The sequence below is a fragment of the Rhamphochromis longiceps genome, linkage group LG15 (assembly GCF_057381845.1).
Source record: "Rhamphochromis longiceps isolate RC_006_pf linkage group LG15, R_longiceps_female_GT1.1, whole genome shotgun sequence".
In the NCBI taxonomy this organism is placed as follows: Eukaryota; Metazoa; Chordata; class Actinopteri; order Cichliformes; family Cichlidae; genus Rhamphochromis; species Rhamphochromis longiceps.
In genome coordinates, this window is record NC_140571.1 from 11,237,173 (window position 1) to 11,252,025 (window position 14,853).

At 39.3% G+C, this 14,853-nt stretch overlaps 1 protein-coding gene across 6 annotated transcripts in view; it reads right to left on the reverse strand.

Moving 5' to 3' along the window:
* Nucleotides 1-14,853, reverse strand: part of wasf1 (WASP family member 1) — a 67,123-nt gene that overhangs the window by 26,548 nt on the left and 25,722 nt on the right. For all 6 annotated transcript variants that reach the window (XM_085381510.1, XM_085381509.1, XM_085381513.1 and 3 more), the window contains 2 exons: nucleotides 5,593-5,747; nucleotides 4,019-4,153 (listed from right to left, as the gene is read on the reverse strand). In XM_085381510.1, coding sequence (XP_085237636.1) covers nucleotides 4,019-4,153; nucleotides 5,593-5,725 — 268 coding nt within the window. In that variant the 5' untranslated portion in view covers nucleotides 5,726-5,747. The remainder of the gene's footprint in view (nucleotides 1-4,018; nucleotides 4,154-5,592; nucleotides 5,748-14,853) is intronic.

The window sequence follows — 14,853 nt, forward strand, 5'->3', positions numbered from 1 at the left end:
AAGGTCCTAGCTAGGGTGGATTAGACCCAGAACCTTCTTGTTGTGAGCCAAGAAGTGCCACCATGGGGGATACATAAATATGTATACATAACAAAAGAAGAGGACATAAATGAGGAAAAAAAAAAAAACCTCAATCTGAACATTATTTTCCCTGCGATTCTCAGGGATGTGTATACTATAGATCTGACCACTTGATACACTAAACACATTTAAACAGATGCTTCCTCTTACTATCTCGGGCTTTCCAGTCACAATGGGAAATGGAGACAAAAAAACAACAACAACAAATCGGAGCTTGGGAGAAAACAATTTAGCCTTTTTTTTTTTTTAAATGCTCTACCTTTATATACTCTGTACACATGTAGTACTTTGTAAAAGATAAAACGATAAAAATATGAGGAAAGATCAAAGGCAAGAACAAGAAAAGTGAGAGGAGTCAGGGAAGGTTATCAAGCAACTGAAAAAAACTGAAGTAAAAGAGAGAAAAGCAAATACAAAACGATCAAAAAAAAATCATGTTAGAAAAGAAAACTGGTGATAGAGGAAATATAAACCATGTATAAAATAGGTACACAAGTAAACAGATGAGAAGTACTAATAGGGGAAGCGAGAAATGGAATAAGACACCACATAAAGAAAAGTGCACAGGGAGTTGGGGTGGCTTTGTGGCCTTCCATAATGGCCCGCAGCCAGTGCAATGATATAACGGGGCCATTAAATAGGGGATACAGGTCATTAGTTTGGCTGGCTACAGTGATAGGGGGAAGAGAGCCTGACAGCATACAAATAGCATCCACGCAAGATGGAGGAAGAGCAGAGATCAATCAGAGAGATGAGAGTGAGGAGGACAACAAAGACAGAGGGGTGCAGGGGGCAATGCAGACAGAGACGAAAAGGGGAGTGGCAACTGAGGTCTAAAGGGCAGAGTACCCTTTGAAAAGCCTGCAGGATGTGGGCAAGCTATGGGTGTGTGTGTGTGCGCGTGTGTGTGAGACTTAACATACTGTATATAAATTCATGTGATATAAAACTCTTTGACCTTAACCACTGCACCAGCAGTGGCACTGCATACATCACTATGGCCATTCCTTCATCCCACATTTCTCTGCGACCTTCAGCTGAACTTCTTTCAAGTCCCCTACTTTCCTTCACCCCTTTTCCTTACGATTTATACTGTATGTCTTTAAGCGGCAAAGCTCATTTAGACCCATACAAGCTCCGTATGTACATATACACAGAAACAATAGGATGTGTCTGCTCGTCACAGGTATTATTAAACCAACACTTGCCATCCTCTGTGCACAAAAGGTTTAAATTTAGCCCTTGGGTGTAAAAATACCAATTATCATTCAGTGAAAGGTGCTAATCTAACAAATTCCAAATATCTCATCTTATTTTAAGTACAGCTATAACACCATTAAGGTAACAGGGAGCAGTCATTATCACCCACCATTTATTTCATAAAGCAGTCATTCTCTTTCTGTCAGGTGCAGATTATGTATATTGGCAGAGTTGGCAGAAGTGCTTATTATGATATGTTATGCCTACCACAGTACACTTTTATGGTGTTTCCCTGCATCATTGCTAACCATGACCCCTCTGGTAAAGCTAATGTGAGATTTACATTTTTTTTTTTTTTTTTAAACATACACTTTTTTATTGTTTAAACCTCAAATCAAGAGTCTAAGAACTTAGACTCTTTGATGGTTCATTATTTAGACTACCATCACTATAGACTACCCTGACCCGGGTGCCTGAGAACCATCACAAACAATTCAAGATCTGAAAACTTTAATATGAAAAACTCAATATTTCACATATTTACAAATCCTGTAATAATTACTGCAACACTGATTATGCCTGGCAAATTAAAAGTATTAGCACTGAACATGATGATAACTTAATCACCAATTACAGTATGTGTGCACTAAATTCAGTAGCACCAATTGCTAATAGCTCATAAAAGGTTTTAAATTGTCTCACAGAAACTTGTTGTGGTTTTGTGGACAGCATCTGTAAAATATAAGTGCACTCCTCTACCTTGCCTGTGCCCCATCCTCCACCCTATCTTTATTCCTTCACTGTCCTGATTTATGGTCCAATCCCTTTGTGCACTCATTCTCCTCTCCTTCACAACTCCTTCTCATGGCAACCACAAGGCGAAAACACACACTCGCCATATTACAAAGCAAGCTATGTGCTTACTCTAAAAGCATACAGTTGAACTGTGGTGTGTGTTTGACCATGAATGGGTAAAGAAAGAGGAAAGGGAGGTGGTAAATGCAGGGTCGTGTTTACAAAAACCCTAAAATCTTCGCACAACTGATCATCTTTCTGTTCATCTCCTGTGCAGTCACAGCATACTCGCTTAGTTTGCCGTTTATAACTTGATTTCACTAATCAGTTATTAACATATTACGAGAGAACAGTAAGTGTGGGCTTTTTGATTCAAAGACAACTTTCTCTTGGTAACAAATGAATACCGAGGAGCTGAACTGAGTGGGAAATCTCTGTAACCTGCAGAGGAGGCCATTTCAACCTGGCCCAGAAAATTCTGCGGTACAGTCCTTTTACACACCACTGGTTTTTGCTGCAGTGTCCTGTATTATGCACCCATCCCTCTATCCTTCCATTTTTCTTACTCTCCACCCCTCCAGCTCTCCCCCACCACCACCACCACCACACACTTAAACTGCAACTGAGCTGATTCTTATCCATTGTCTCTCAAGCCAATACTTTGAGCTAAAAGGGGATAAGTCAGGCTTGTATGTGAGGGGAGATAAGACCATGGACCACATGCACACAGCGAATAAAGACAAAATCATAATCACATATTTATCAACTCAATCACAGTAACATCACATGAACAGGAGCTAGTAATCTTTTACTTAAATGATACAAAGATTGACTTAGTTTTTGCTTGGGTATTTCCCAAAGTAAATCCATAGATGTGTCTCTAAAATAATAAATATTTATAGTTCATACTCTGCAGGCTAAGACAGTGAACCTTTTGAGGAGTGCGTGTTAGCCCACACGTGTTTCCCCTCCAACCTCTGCACACAAAAACATCTCACTTCCCAGCAAAGACCTGCACAACAGGCTTCTACAATTAGATCACTTGCAATTATCCATTCAGCACAGATATTATATGCGGACATGCTCAGGATAAAGGGTGCAGACAGGATGGGGAACAGCTGTGAGGAGATGATGAAGGGAAAAGGTGAAAATGGTGTTGATTAAAAAAAAAGAAGAAGAGTTTAAAGTGATTTGGTTAATGTCAAGGTATCATTGCACGAGTGGGAAAAGAAAGAGACCAAAGTGAAGATTGGAATGTGCAGTCTACCGTCTATCTGTGTTTAAAATAAAAACCTATAATTCTGCACAAAAAACGAAACAATTCATTGCCTTGTTTAACAAAAAAAAAAAAAAGTCTCTGGTTGCATTCACAGAAAAGTTATAAGTGAGTACAACTGAGTGAGCATTTTACCGTCTCTGTCAGTGACAAGGCAGCAGTTACAGTAGCATTGTGCAAAGCCGTAAACACACCGCTGGCCCACAGGAAATCGATATGGCGCCTTGGAGCATGGTATTATACAGCTATGATTCTCTCCCCTTTTAGTTTGCAATGCATTCCCCACTAGATACCCTATTGTGTCATCCTGCCTACCCTTTCTCAGGATAACCTAGATTACCTGACAGTCCCACAGATGATCACATTCCATTTTTGTTACTGCTAACAGAAGCTACAGTCTAACCACTGGATTTCTCCTCACATAAAAACTTTATTGGGTAAAGAAACTTTTTTTTATTACTGGCCTGGGTTTTCACCACCGGGAGGGTTGGAAAATTTGTGTTTAATATTAGTGGAGGAGATTCAGTTTAATCATCCAACAGGCACATTTACACATACACAGAGCTGTCTTACAGACACACAAATCAAAGTAAGAGAGACAAAATCAGAAATTCAAAAAGAATGGGATGTGGTGTGTGAAACGGCTCGTGTGGATACAACACTCACGTTCCTCTTCTTTGGGGTCCAGCTGTGTGACACTGATGGAGAGGCGGTCCACGCGCTCCTGCAGGGAGTTGACCCGGAAAGAAAAGGAGTGTGCTTCATTGAAGAGCTCTCCAAACAGGTCCTCTGCATATTTACCTAGGCACACACAGAATTGAAAAACAGAGATGAAAATAAGTACTGAAATGGACTGAGTAGCTTGATTAAATATATTTATTTTAAAGATATTAAGAGCCGAAAGGTATTCAACTGGTGGCTGTGGAGGTAATTTTTATGTAAAGCGAACTTCCTGTTGCACTTAAGAAACCAGATGAGATGATTTAAACTTTGTGACACGGCTGCTGGAAACAACCATTAGAATATCAGCAACAATACTCAGATAGGCTGTGGTGTTTAAATGACACTCAGTTTCTTGGAGTGTGTCTTCTGCATACCGTGGCTATAATGAGTGGGTATTTGAGGTACTGTTTCTTTCCCTTTGGCTTAAAACAGTCACTGTCCTCTGACAGTCAGATAACAGACGCTCATTGGCTAATTTCTCTTTTTTGGACCATTCTCCGTAAACCCTAGAGATGTTTGTGTGGGAAAATTGCAGTTTCTGAAACGCTCGCACCAGCCCATCTGGCACCAAAAGCAACACCACCTTTCACTTAAATCATCTTTCTTCCCCATTCTCTATTTTCCACTGAAGGCAATGGATTGTTTTGCAATTTTAAAGAAAAATGTGCAAATCTTCTCCAAAATTCAGTGGATTCCCTCTTTGTCTCTGTTCAACTGCTTTACCAGTTTTCATGGAATTTGGCACCATAGCTTTTGCATAGTTTTTCTGACAGACAGACAGACGTCTTTCCTTTGCCTGAGCTGTGCAGTTAATGATAGTAGGGGAAACACTGGCTCACTGGTGAGGTGGAAAGCCATTAGGGACATAAAGGTGCTGCCTGACTGCTTTGAAAGAGACGTAAGCATTGATGTGTGATAACAAAATTTAATTAAAAAAAAAAAAGAAAGAAAGAAAAAATGGTGTAGATTAAGCCAGAATGATAAAACTATTACTTTCTGCCAACATTTTCTTTATGCTAATACATTTCAGCCAGGTTCACTTATACATCAGCGTACATCCCAGTTTCTGCCCTACTAAATGTAGGCAGTGACTTTACATTATCACCCACCATTTATTTCATGCACTGAATTAATTTTTTAGCTTCTATAAAATGAAGTGGATTCATGCCATGGCCTGTGAGTCATAAACATATGCTGCAATATGCAAAATGTTTTCTCAAATTTCCCAGCACGAATGAATTCATCACAAACTATGGCGACCAAAATATACTGCGAATGAGATGATTTACACTCAGGCATGTTGGTAGATTTTTAGAGCACATACTACTTAAACTAGAATTGTGTACAGTGCAAATATCTCACTCTTTAACTATGGAACAACCTCACTGCCAATATAAACAAATTTCATAAAAGTTATTATACTTAAAGGAAGCAAGTCTGTATGTATAGTGTGCCGTGTCTGTTTAAATTATGAAAGAACACATGTGTCTGTACACGAGTGTCCTCAGGTTACTGACTGAGGCTGCTGAGCTGGCGGATGACGTTGGCCAAGGAGATGTTAGTCACACATTCCAGCTCGTTCTTGATGTTTCTTGGCAGCACCGTGTGGCACAGGTGCCTGGGCTCGATGGTGCGCTTCACCAGCGGCATCCTTCTGCTGAGAAACTGCTACCTGATAGAGGAAGGGGGGGCAGAAAAAAGAAAGAATACAAAACTTCAGTGAATCAATTCTTGTCATAAATCTACTTTTGCTATTTATTACACCTTCAAATATAAGAGGTACAGAAAACGCAGTCTTCACTCACACCCCGACTGAGAGAACGAGAGAGATGGGCTGCAGGGTGAATATGAAAAAGGACACGTATAGAAATGGAAATAACTGTGGAAAAGGTTCTCAAGTTATAGAAAATGCAGAAAAATAGGACACAAGTAATGTTTTGACATTGCCAATAGCCATGTTGCCTCATCTGTTTCACTGACGTCCCGCTGTCTTGTTCTTTTCATCATGCATAGCCTGCATAACACACCTCAGCACTTTGTCTGCCCACTCAACCATGCTAATGGCATTAAGGCTGCACTGAGAGCTGCTAAGGCTCACATCTCCTCCTGTCAAACTAACACAAAAAAGAGGGACAGCTGGGTAAAACCACAGAACACACAGCGATGATACACACCCACGACTACTCACTGTTGTGTCACCTAAAACACCCTTTCACCCCCAAAACTATACGAGAGGTGTTAAGCAGTACAAAGGTATAAAGTGTAACACGTGGAGTATGCTTAAAGTTCACTCCGTTTATCTTGGTTTGTTTTTGACTCATAACCTGCCGGTGACCAGGTTTTCTCCCACAAACAGCCCCTCCCCTCCTGCTGCACCCAAACCAGGTCATTTCATTTCCCTATTAATACATTCACTATTAAAGCGCATGAGTGCAGTCATTCACTGAAGTTTATATCTTTACAAACACAGACAGGTGTTTGACTTTGTTTTTTATTCTTTATATTTAATAGAAACACTGCTGGGTAAAAGTCTTGATACACCCTACATTTCTTTATATTTTTGCTAGGAAAATTAGAAAAATTTGGAGCAACGATTTTCTCAAAAACACTGGGAAATACTGTACACTGCATGCAGCAAAAACAGAATTTGAAGAATTCTAACAAGATTGAATATTTTTTATGACCGCCTTTAGTCTTCAGCACAGCCTGAACTCTCTTAGGCAAGCTTTGTTGTCATTTTCAAGAATAGCTCTCCAGGTTTCTTGAAGGACATTCAAAGCGCTTCTTTGGATTTTTGGCTGCTTTTTGTTTCGTTCTCTTTCAAGATGATCCCACACTGGTTAAGTAATGCTAAGGTCCAGGTTTTGGAGAAGCCAATCAATGACTGATCGTATTCCATGTAATAAAAAAAGAGACCAGTAGCTAAACATAGCCATTCGCTAGCATGATACAAATTGTCATATATAGGAGTTATGAAAATAAGGAGGAAACAAGGACCAGCAATAGCAAGTAAAGAGGGCTTAATGCATGTCTCCCTTAGTGACCAATATGTGCAATTTCTTAAAGATCAAGTACTCAGATGAACCAGCGGACCAACTGACAGGTATGGTAAATGGCCTGTATTTGTATAGCGCTTTACTAGTCCCCAAGGACCCAAAAGCGCTTTACACATCCAGTCATCCACCCATTCACACACACATTCACACACTGGTGATGGCAAGCTACATTGTAGCCACAGCCACCCTGGGGCGCACTGACAGAGGCGAGGTTGCCGGACACTGGCGCCACCGGGCCCTCTGACCTGGTATGGACAGTGATTGACATGTGATGTTTCCAGTGCCCCAATATATTATTAGAAATGCTTCCATCATTGAGGAATAATCACAACTCTTCACTGTAACCATAGAAATGTAAGACCAGAATGTATCCTGGCTAAGGATGGTAAGATGAGAGCGAGAAGGTCCAGAAAAGACTGTGCTGAGGTGAGTCATCTAGGAAGCATCTTAAATGGGAGCATCAGTGTCCATAAAAGGAAAAACCAACAACATGTGCCTCTTTTATGTGTTGCTGAAATGGTTTGAAAGAAGAGTGGAAGTGATGTTAAAATGACACAAACCCAAACATGGTGCCAATCTCTGCCCACCACTAAAATAACAAGAGATCCTCTCCACTTCAGAGATCCTTTGAGTGTACACACACTCACCATCCTCCCCTCACTGGGAACAACTCTTGACACAATGGACACTTGTCAGAATCCAGATGTCTTCAGAATATCAAATCTACCTGCCAGCTGTTACCATGTTGACCTTTAACAAGCAGGCAGAGCAGTACTACCCAAAGTAGCATGTAGGAAGATCATCTTGAAATGCACATTTCCAAGGGAAACGCATGCCATAAACTATACTCTCATATGAAAAATATTTGCCACTTGAACATTTTGAATGTACATTCAACTCTGTTTAGCTTCTACTGGTTGTCAGACAACTGGCTCAAACCTAACCCAAATAATTCAACACCTAGTCTGAGGCTTTTTACTTTACTAAAGATTAAACAAATGAGCCATAAAATATAAATGAATTAATTCATTGCTAAGAGGCTCAGAAGTGTTGATAGGGCTAGGCAGATCATGCCTTTCTCCCGGCTTCTGGTCTTTGTGTTATGTAAAGCTGCCCAGCTGCTGCTGGCAGCTTTGTAAAGACTATGAGTCCACTTTTCAAAATGTCAAACTCTTCATGTCCAAAACAGTAATATTTGTCATCTTAATTTATAGTCTCTTCTGAAAATTAAGCTGCATCTCCCTAAACGTTCCTTGTCAGAACTCTTTAGTATGAGTGCTGTGCTCCTTAAAAAAAATAACTCCATCTCTTATGCAGTTTTCACATCAGAAATCAATAACACATTTATTTATCTATCTATCTTTAATTAGTTTATGTGCAAAGTAAGTCACTTTAGATTGTATATACTCAGCATATCAGAGAGGTTCAGTGAGAAAATGGGCAGACACGCTCACACACAGACGTGCGCACACACACACACACACACTTTGTAACATGTGGGTTTATTTCAAAAGGGAAGTTAGTAAAAAAAAAGAGTTTAAAAAAGATACGTTTTTTTAGTTATTAAAATGACCTGTGAAATTATAAAAAATACTGAGTTAAATGAATCTGGGAGAAAAAAAACAAATTCAATGAATTTAAAATACATACATACCTGGATAAAAAAAAAAACAAAAAAACAATAGGACACCAACAGTCTTCAATTGGCCTTCCCAGAGCACAAAACTCAACATTGCTAAAGTGTCGGATCTCCTTGAACAGCCAAAGAAGAGATTTGAACGTCTTTCAAGAAGCCTGGCGAACTATTCCTGACGACATCTTAAAATAAATGACAAGAAAGCTTGCCTAAGAGAGTTCAGGCTGAAGAAGTTGAAGAATAGAGATGGTCATATCAAATATTGACTTTCAAGCTTGGTAGAATAGTACAAATTCTGTTTTTGCCTTATATATTTTATTCCCTTGTAGTAATTTTCCTGGCACTAAAAGAATAAAGAATAAACAAGGGGCTGCTCAAAACTAAAACAACTGTTAATTTATATTAAATAAATCAGAAAAGGCCAAGAGCCTATATGATTTTTTTTTTTTTTTTTAAACAGTGAATGTGTTGTCCTTTTAACAACCTTCCTTCTAACCAATCACAAGAGTTAGTTTTTTTTAAGCTGACAGAGAACAGGTTTGTTTAAAGGGGGGATTAAAAGCAAACAGTGACAGAATATTAAGTTTCCAGACAGCAGCGAAATAACAATGAGAAACAGGAGAAACAAACAATTTTTGGCAGAGGCGGGAGGCGTGCACAATCTCAATATTAGTACTTTTATTTTCATCTGCCTTTTTAAACAAGTACGGCAAGGATGACAGACTTGATTTTGATTGTATCGAAAACAAAGCAGCAGTAGATAAAACCACACAAAAAAAAGCACAAAAAAAAAAAATAGATTGTAAGTGATAATACTGATCCTTCTTGGTGTGGGCATTTCAAATAGTAGCCACTAACAGTTTTCTTTGCTCTCAAAAACAGATTTATGAACGATTTAAAAATACTCTGCTCAACGATTTGGTCAAACTGAAGCGGTTATGAATTTCAGTGTTTCAAAGTCACCAATAAAAATCAAAGTCAATGAAGAGATTCACTTCTCTTATCTAGCTTTAATCTTGTTTTCCAATAAACGCGGACAGAAGGAGTGTTGATCTAGTACAGGCAGGCAAGGTTACTGCATTAACTTAAAATAAGTTGGCACATCATTAGTAAGTAAACACAGTTAACTTCACATTGCCTTGCTTTTCAGTCAGTGTCTTGCCGCACTGCATGAGCTTGGATTGTGATGAATGACTGCAGCATACAGTACATACTGCCTGCTGACAGGATATGAAATAATTTAGGACTGCCGTCCATGATGGAGGAAGATATTCTCTACTAGGGCTGGGCCATATTATACCGTTCACGGTAATACCGGTATAATGTTAGGCAACGATAGGAAAATGAAATATCGCGATAGAATGGGAGTAAAACGCGCATGCGCAGTGCCTTTGTTTTCATACGCACATGGCCGATTGTCGAGTGAAACAGATGAACCAGAATTGGTTTGTAAAAATGGTGCAACTTCAGTGATGTGGAACTGATTGGGTGTTTGTCCGTCAGATACACGACAAAGCACATTTTTTTGCAGAACATGCAAGCGGCCGTCGTTATTGTCGTATTTGTCGGACTAAGATGCTCTTAAATCTGGGAGTAATCTGGGTCCTAAACTCCGTATGCTTCAGGTCAAACAACACTGCAGCATCACTGAGCGTTAAAAACTGTCTAAATTCTTTCATCTTTAATAAAACGATCAGCATTGCTGCTTTACCAGGTGTAACTATAAAGTTTAACTTCCAGGCATCCATGAAAACAAAAGTTATTACATTTAACGGAGTTAGAAGTTAGCAGGAAGCTAGCGGAAGTTAGCTCGCTAGTTTTGCTAGTTACCTAAGCATGATATAGCATGTTCTGACTGAGAGATTTCTGAAAAAAATCAAACGTACAGCTCTGCTATCACTTCCAACATAAATGAAGACAGGAAACTAAACAGCAGTGACGTTTGTAGGGTTACTGAAGTTGGGCTAGCTGGTATATAATGATGTGCTACGTGATCGCTAGCGACACAGCTATGTTAGCATAACATAAACAGTGAAGCTGGAGGACGAACACTAACACTTTTCCACTTATAAAAGTTAACGTGAAGGTTCTTCATGGTTAGAGACAAATGCAATCGCATGGCAGGATGCTGTAAACGGACCAAACTTCAGTCAGGAGAACAACTGAGATAATCCATCCACAATACGAGGTTAGTCATTAATATACTGCAACATGGGAATAGAGCAGCTGCCAGAGAATTCAACATTAATGAATCAATGGTACAGAAGTGGAGGAAGCAAGAAGAATGAGTTTAATCAAGTTTGATTTATCTGACTGCTTTGTTTCGCTTAATGTGCCTTATAATCCCGTGCACCTTATGGTCCGAAAAATACGTACTGCACACTGCAGTTTAATGTTGCAAAGCACCTCTTTTTAACTTCAGTGGATATTATACATGGTTATGCTCAGGATATGTCAGCCCATTTCTACTGGAAATGCCTTTTGGTTAAACTTTCAGCAAGGAATTTGCATTTGCACTGTTACATTTTTATAAAGCTTTAATGTACATAAAAACCAGCTTCTTGTTTAAGTGAAAATAAATGGAAGGTTGTCTTTTTGCGCTAGTAATGTTGTGGAGTTGTATTTTGTCTCGCATCAATTATATCGTCGGTTATATCGTTATCGCAAATTTTCAAATATATATCGTGATAAATATTTTTGGCCATATCGCCCTGCTCTATTCTCTACCCACACACGATTGCTCACAAACTGCTAGCACACACTTTCATTCTGCGTTTTTACACTCACGTTTCCATATTATATGGTGGCATGATGAAGTATATGACAGCTTTGCTCCTGTTAGAATTTCTTCAGTCATATATCGTTAGCTTCATAGCATAAGTGCCTAAGTCATTGACTTAGTCAAATGACTTAGGCAATTATGCTATGAAGCTAACGATATACAATCTTGGTTGTGATCAAGAGATAAATTGGGAAAATATAAGAGAAGAAAAACAAAGAAGGGCTGACGGGACAACTGCAGGGCACTAAGCTCAAACATATTCACATTTAGAAAACTAACAAAACTATAAATATTGTCCTGAATGAGATAAGGGGTTTGATAACAGGTCGGTCACGCTAGAGTAAAAATTAGATGGCATCCTGCTTGACCTCATTCAATCACAAACTGATAGTAGACTGACTTCATACTATTGCGGGTTCATTACAGTCTTGATTCACCAAACTCACTTTAAAGATAGCAACTGACTGCAAGTGGTCGCAGACCTGGTACCCAGTTTCAAAGGCAACGAGATCACAATTTCATTAAAGACGGTCACAGTAATTATGGTCATGCTGTGGCCTCCAAGCAGTTTTTCCAAGTGTGCCACAAAACTAACATTCAGATTAAATAAAGAACTCAAACATGGTGATTATACTCTGGAGTATAGAGACACCATAGACAGCAAATTATTCTTGTTATAGTTCTTCAAAGTCTGACTGAAGTTTGCCTGCAGGGCGCATGCATAGTTAGTGTAATGTAATGTAAAATCTCAGCATATGAATCAACCTGGATGCTTGCTCAGAGACTTGCACTGGGTGAAATTTACGTCACCCAGGCCCAAGCAGAGCCCATAAAAACAGCTGCGTTAACGACAAACCACCGAATAGGAAATTTATTGAAACACCCCCCCCCCCAAAAAAAACCAATACAAAACAAAGCAAAGAAGTGCTCAACACCCTGTTAAATAATGAATGCTCATCTTGAATGGTTAATCTTATGAAAAGGATTGAAGCATTTTCAAATCTGAGAGTCAACGGTGTGCATTTTGTGGGATAAAATGCTATAGGCATACGGATACAGTATATTTTGTTGTCATTAGAGCTGGGCGATATGAGATTTTTTCATATCACGATATGTTTTTTTCATTTCAGGCGATAACGATATCTATCACGATATAAGCCAAATAACTATATTTGTAAGATTTAAATGTGCCGTTGCTCACAAGTAAAATGTGAAATAATCAGCAGCTTGTTTTTATTTAAATATTCATTTTCCATAATAAGTTCAACAGGGTAGATGTACTTAAGGAACATGAGACTTTTTCAGATAAATAAAGGCAAATATTGCAAACTACACAAAAGGCAGCCGCTAAAGCGTTTAAGTTTCAAAATAGAACGAACAAACAAAACAGACTAAATTGTCAATTCCACTTAGAAACAAAATATTAATTCTAAAAATAAATCTTAGTTTGTTTTACAGAAGAACAGACAAAACTGACTAACTTTTGTCAATATCAAATAAACTGAGAACTAAAAGGAAATTCTCGATCTCTCCTTGTTGTATAGCTGAGCTTTTCAAACAGTTTTAACAGTTACTTTAGTCTGACAAAAGCCGAATTAGCGCTTCCAGTCAGAGACTGAGGCTACGTCCACACGTACACGGGTATTTTTGAAAACTGAGATTTTCCGTTTTCGTTTTAAAAAATAATCCCGTCCACACATGAAGGAAAACGCTGCTATGAACATGCCAAAGCAGCAGGTGGCGCTAGATTCCTAACCGTGCAGAAATGTTGGCCAATCAGAAGTCTAGAAGCCTCGGTGGGAAAAAGTAAACAAAGCTGGGGCATAGAAGCAGAACCGAGTCGTATGTGTGGAGGGACAGTAACTGTGTGTATATGTAAGCATTTAAACACTGCAGAGAGAATTAACAGTAACAGTATTGTAGAAATTCATTTCACCGAAACAATAACGTGGCGCACAGTGTGACGTCAAAAAATGTGCACACCTTTGACGCTGCGTTTTCTCCGTTTTTCTAGTCCACACGTAAATGCAAAAACGGAGTTTTTAAAAATCTTCGTTTTCAGTGACCAAAAACGCCGTTTACGTGTGGACGAAAGGTGCAAACGCATAGAAAAATCTGCGTTTTCAAAAATACCCGGGTACGTGTGGACGTAGCGCATGCACCAGTTTATTGTATTTCCAGACTTGCTTTCGGCACAATTTACAGTGCACGCTACTCTGTTTTTTGTCAGACTTGAAATAGCCGAAATACCTTCACACTACGGAACTTCTATGGCTCTTCCGTTCGACAATCTCTCCGCCATTGGAACCATCATCTGTTTTCTCTTCGGTCACGCTCGGTTGATTTTTCTAGTCGGCACACTCATTTCCTCCATTACGCGCTGGCTCCATTACCCGCTGGCTGCTTCCCAAACAAACACACGTGCGGCTTGGCACTTGTGCTGTACGTAACAAGTCACGCGACGTGACGCTGCGGCTGTGATTGGTTCGGCTCTGCGTTACTTAATTTGGATTGGCTGACTTTTTTTTTTTTTTTTTGAGGACAAGAGCGACGAGGTCTATCGCGATAGCTTAATTTCTCTATCGAGTAAAAGTTATATCGCGATACATATCGTTATCGTTCTATCGCCCAGCTCTAGTTGTCATTCAAGCCCTGAGGAGATGATTGTCCTAAAACTGAAAGGCAAAATTGTAGGTTCAGCAGAAGAGATCATTTCTATGGAGAAAGTACAGTTCACATGACAGAAAAATTATTGTGTATGCATTTTTCTGTTTCAGATTTGGTCTTTGTAATGTGTGGCATAAGCACAATGAGTTGCAAAATCTAAAATCTTGTAATTATCTTAGACTTTGATTCACTTTTACGTCTAAGTATCAAAGTATCGAAATAGTTTTCACACAAGTATTCTTAGATTTTTGACAATGCTGCACAATAGCTGTTCAATGAAAGAAACGTATGTAGATGACAAAACTGACAGCTCATATTAAGGAAATATTACACTGCTCCATTTTCTCTTTTATCTTGATTCAATCAGGAAGACACTGGATAGGTGTTTGAGAGAGTGCCACGGTCTCTCTATACTTTTTCTCTATTGGGATGATTACTACACATATACGCACACAACAAATTAACATTCATGTGATTTTACTTTCCCCCCCCCATCCCATCTACGGACTAGTCAATCCCTGTCAGCACACCCTTTGGCACTCTGCTACTACTTTTATGGCTCATTCATCTTGATGGGAGGGCGCGGGGGGTGCTTCCCGCTGTCACCTATCACCATAGCAACAGCTGCAGTGGGATG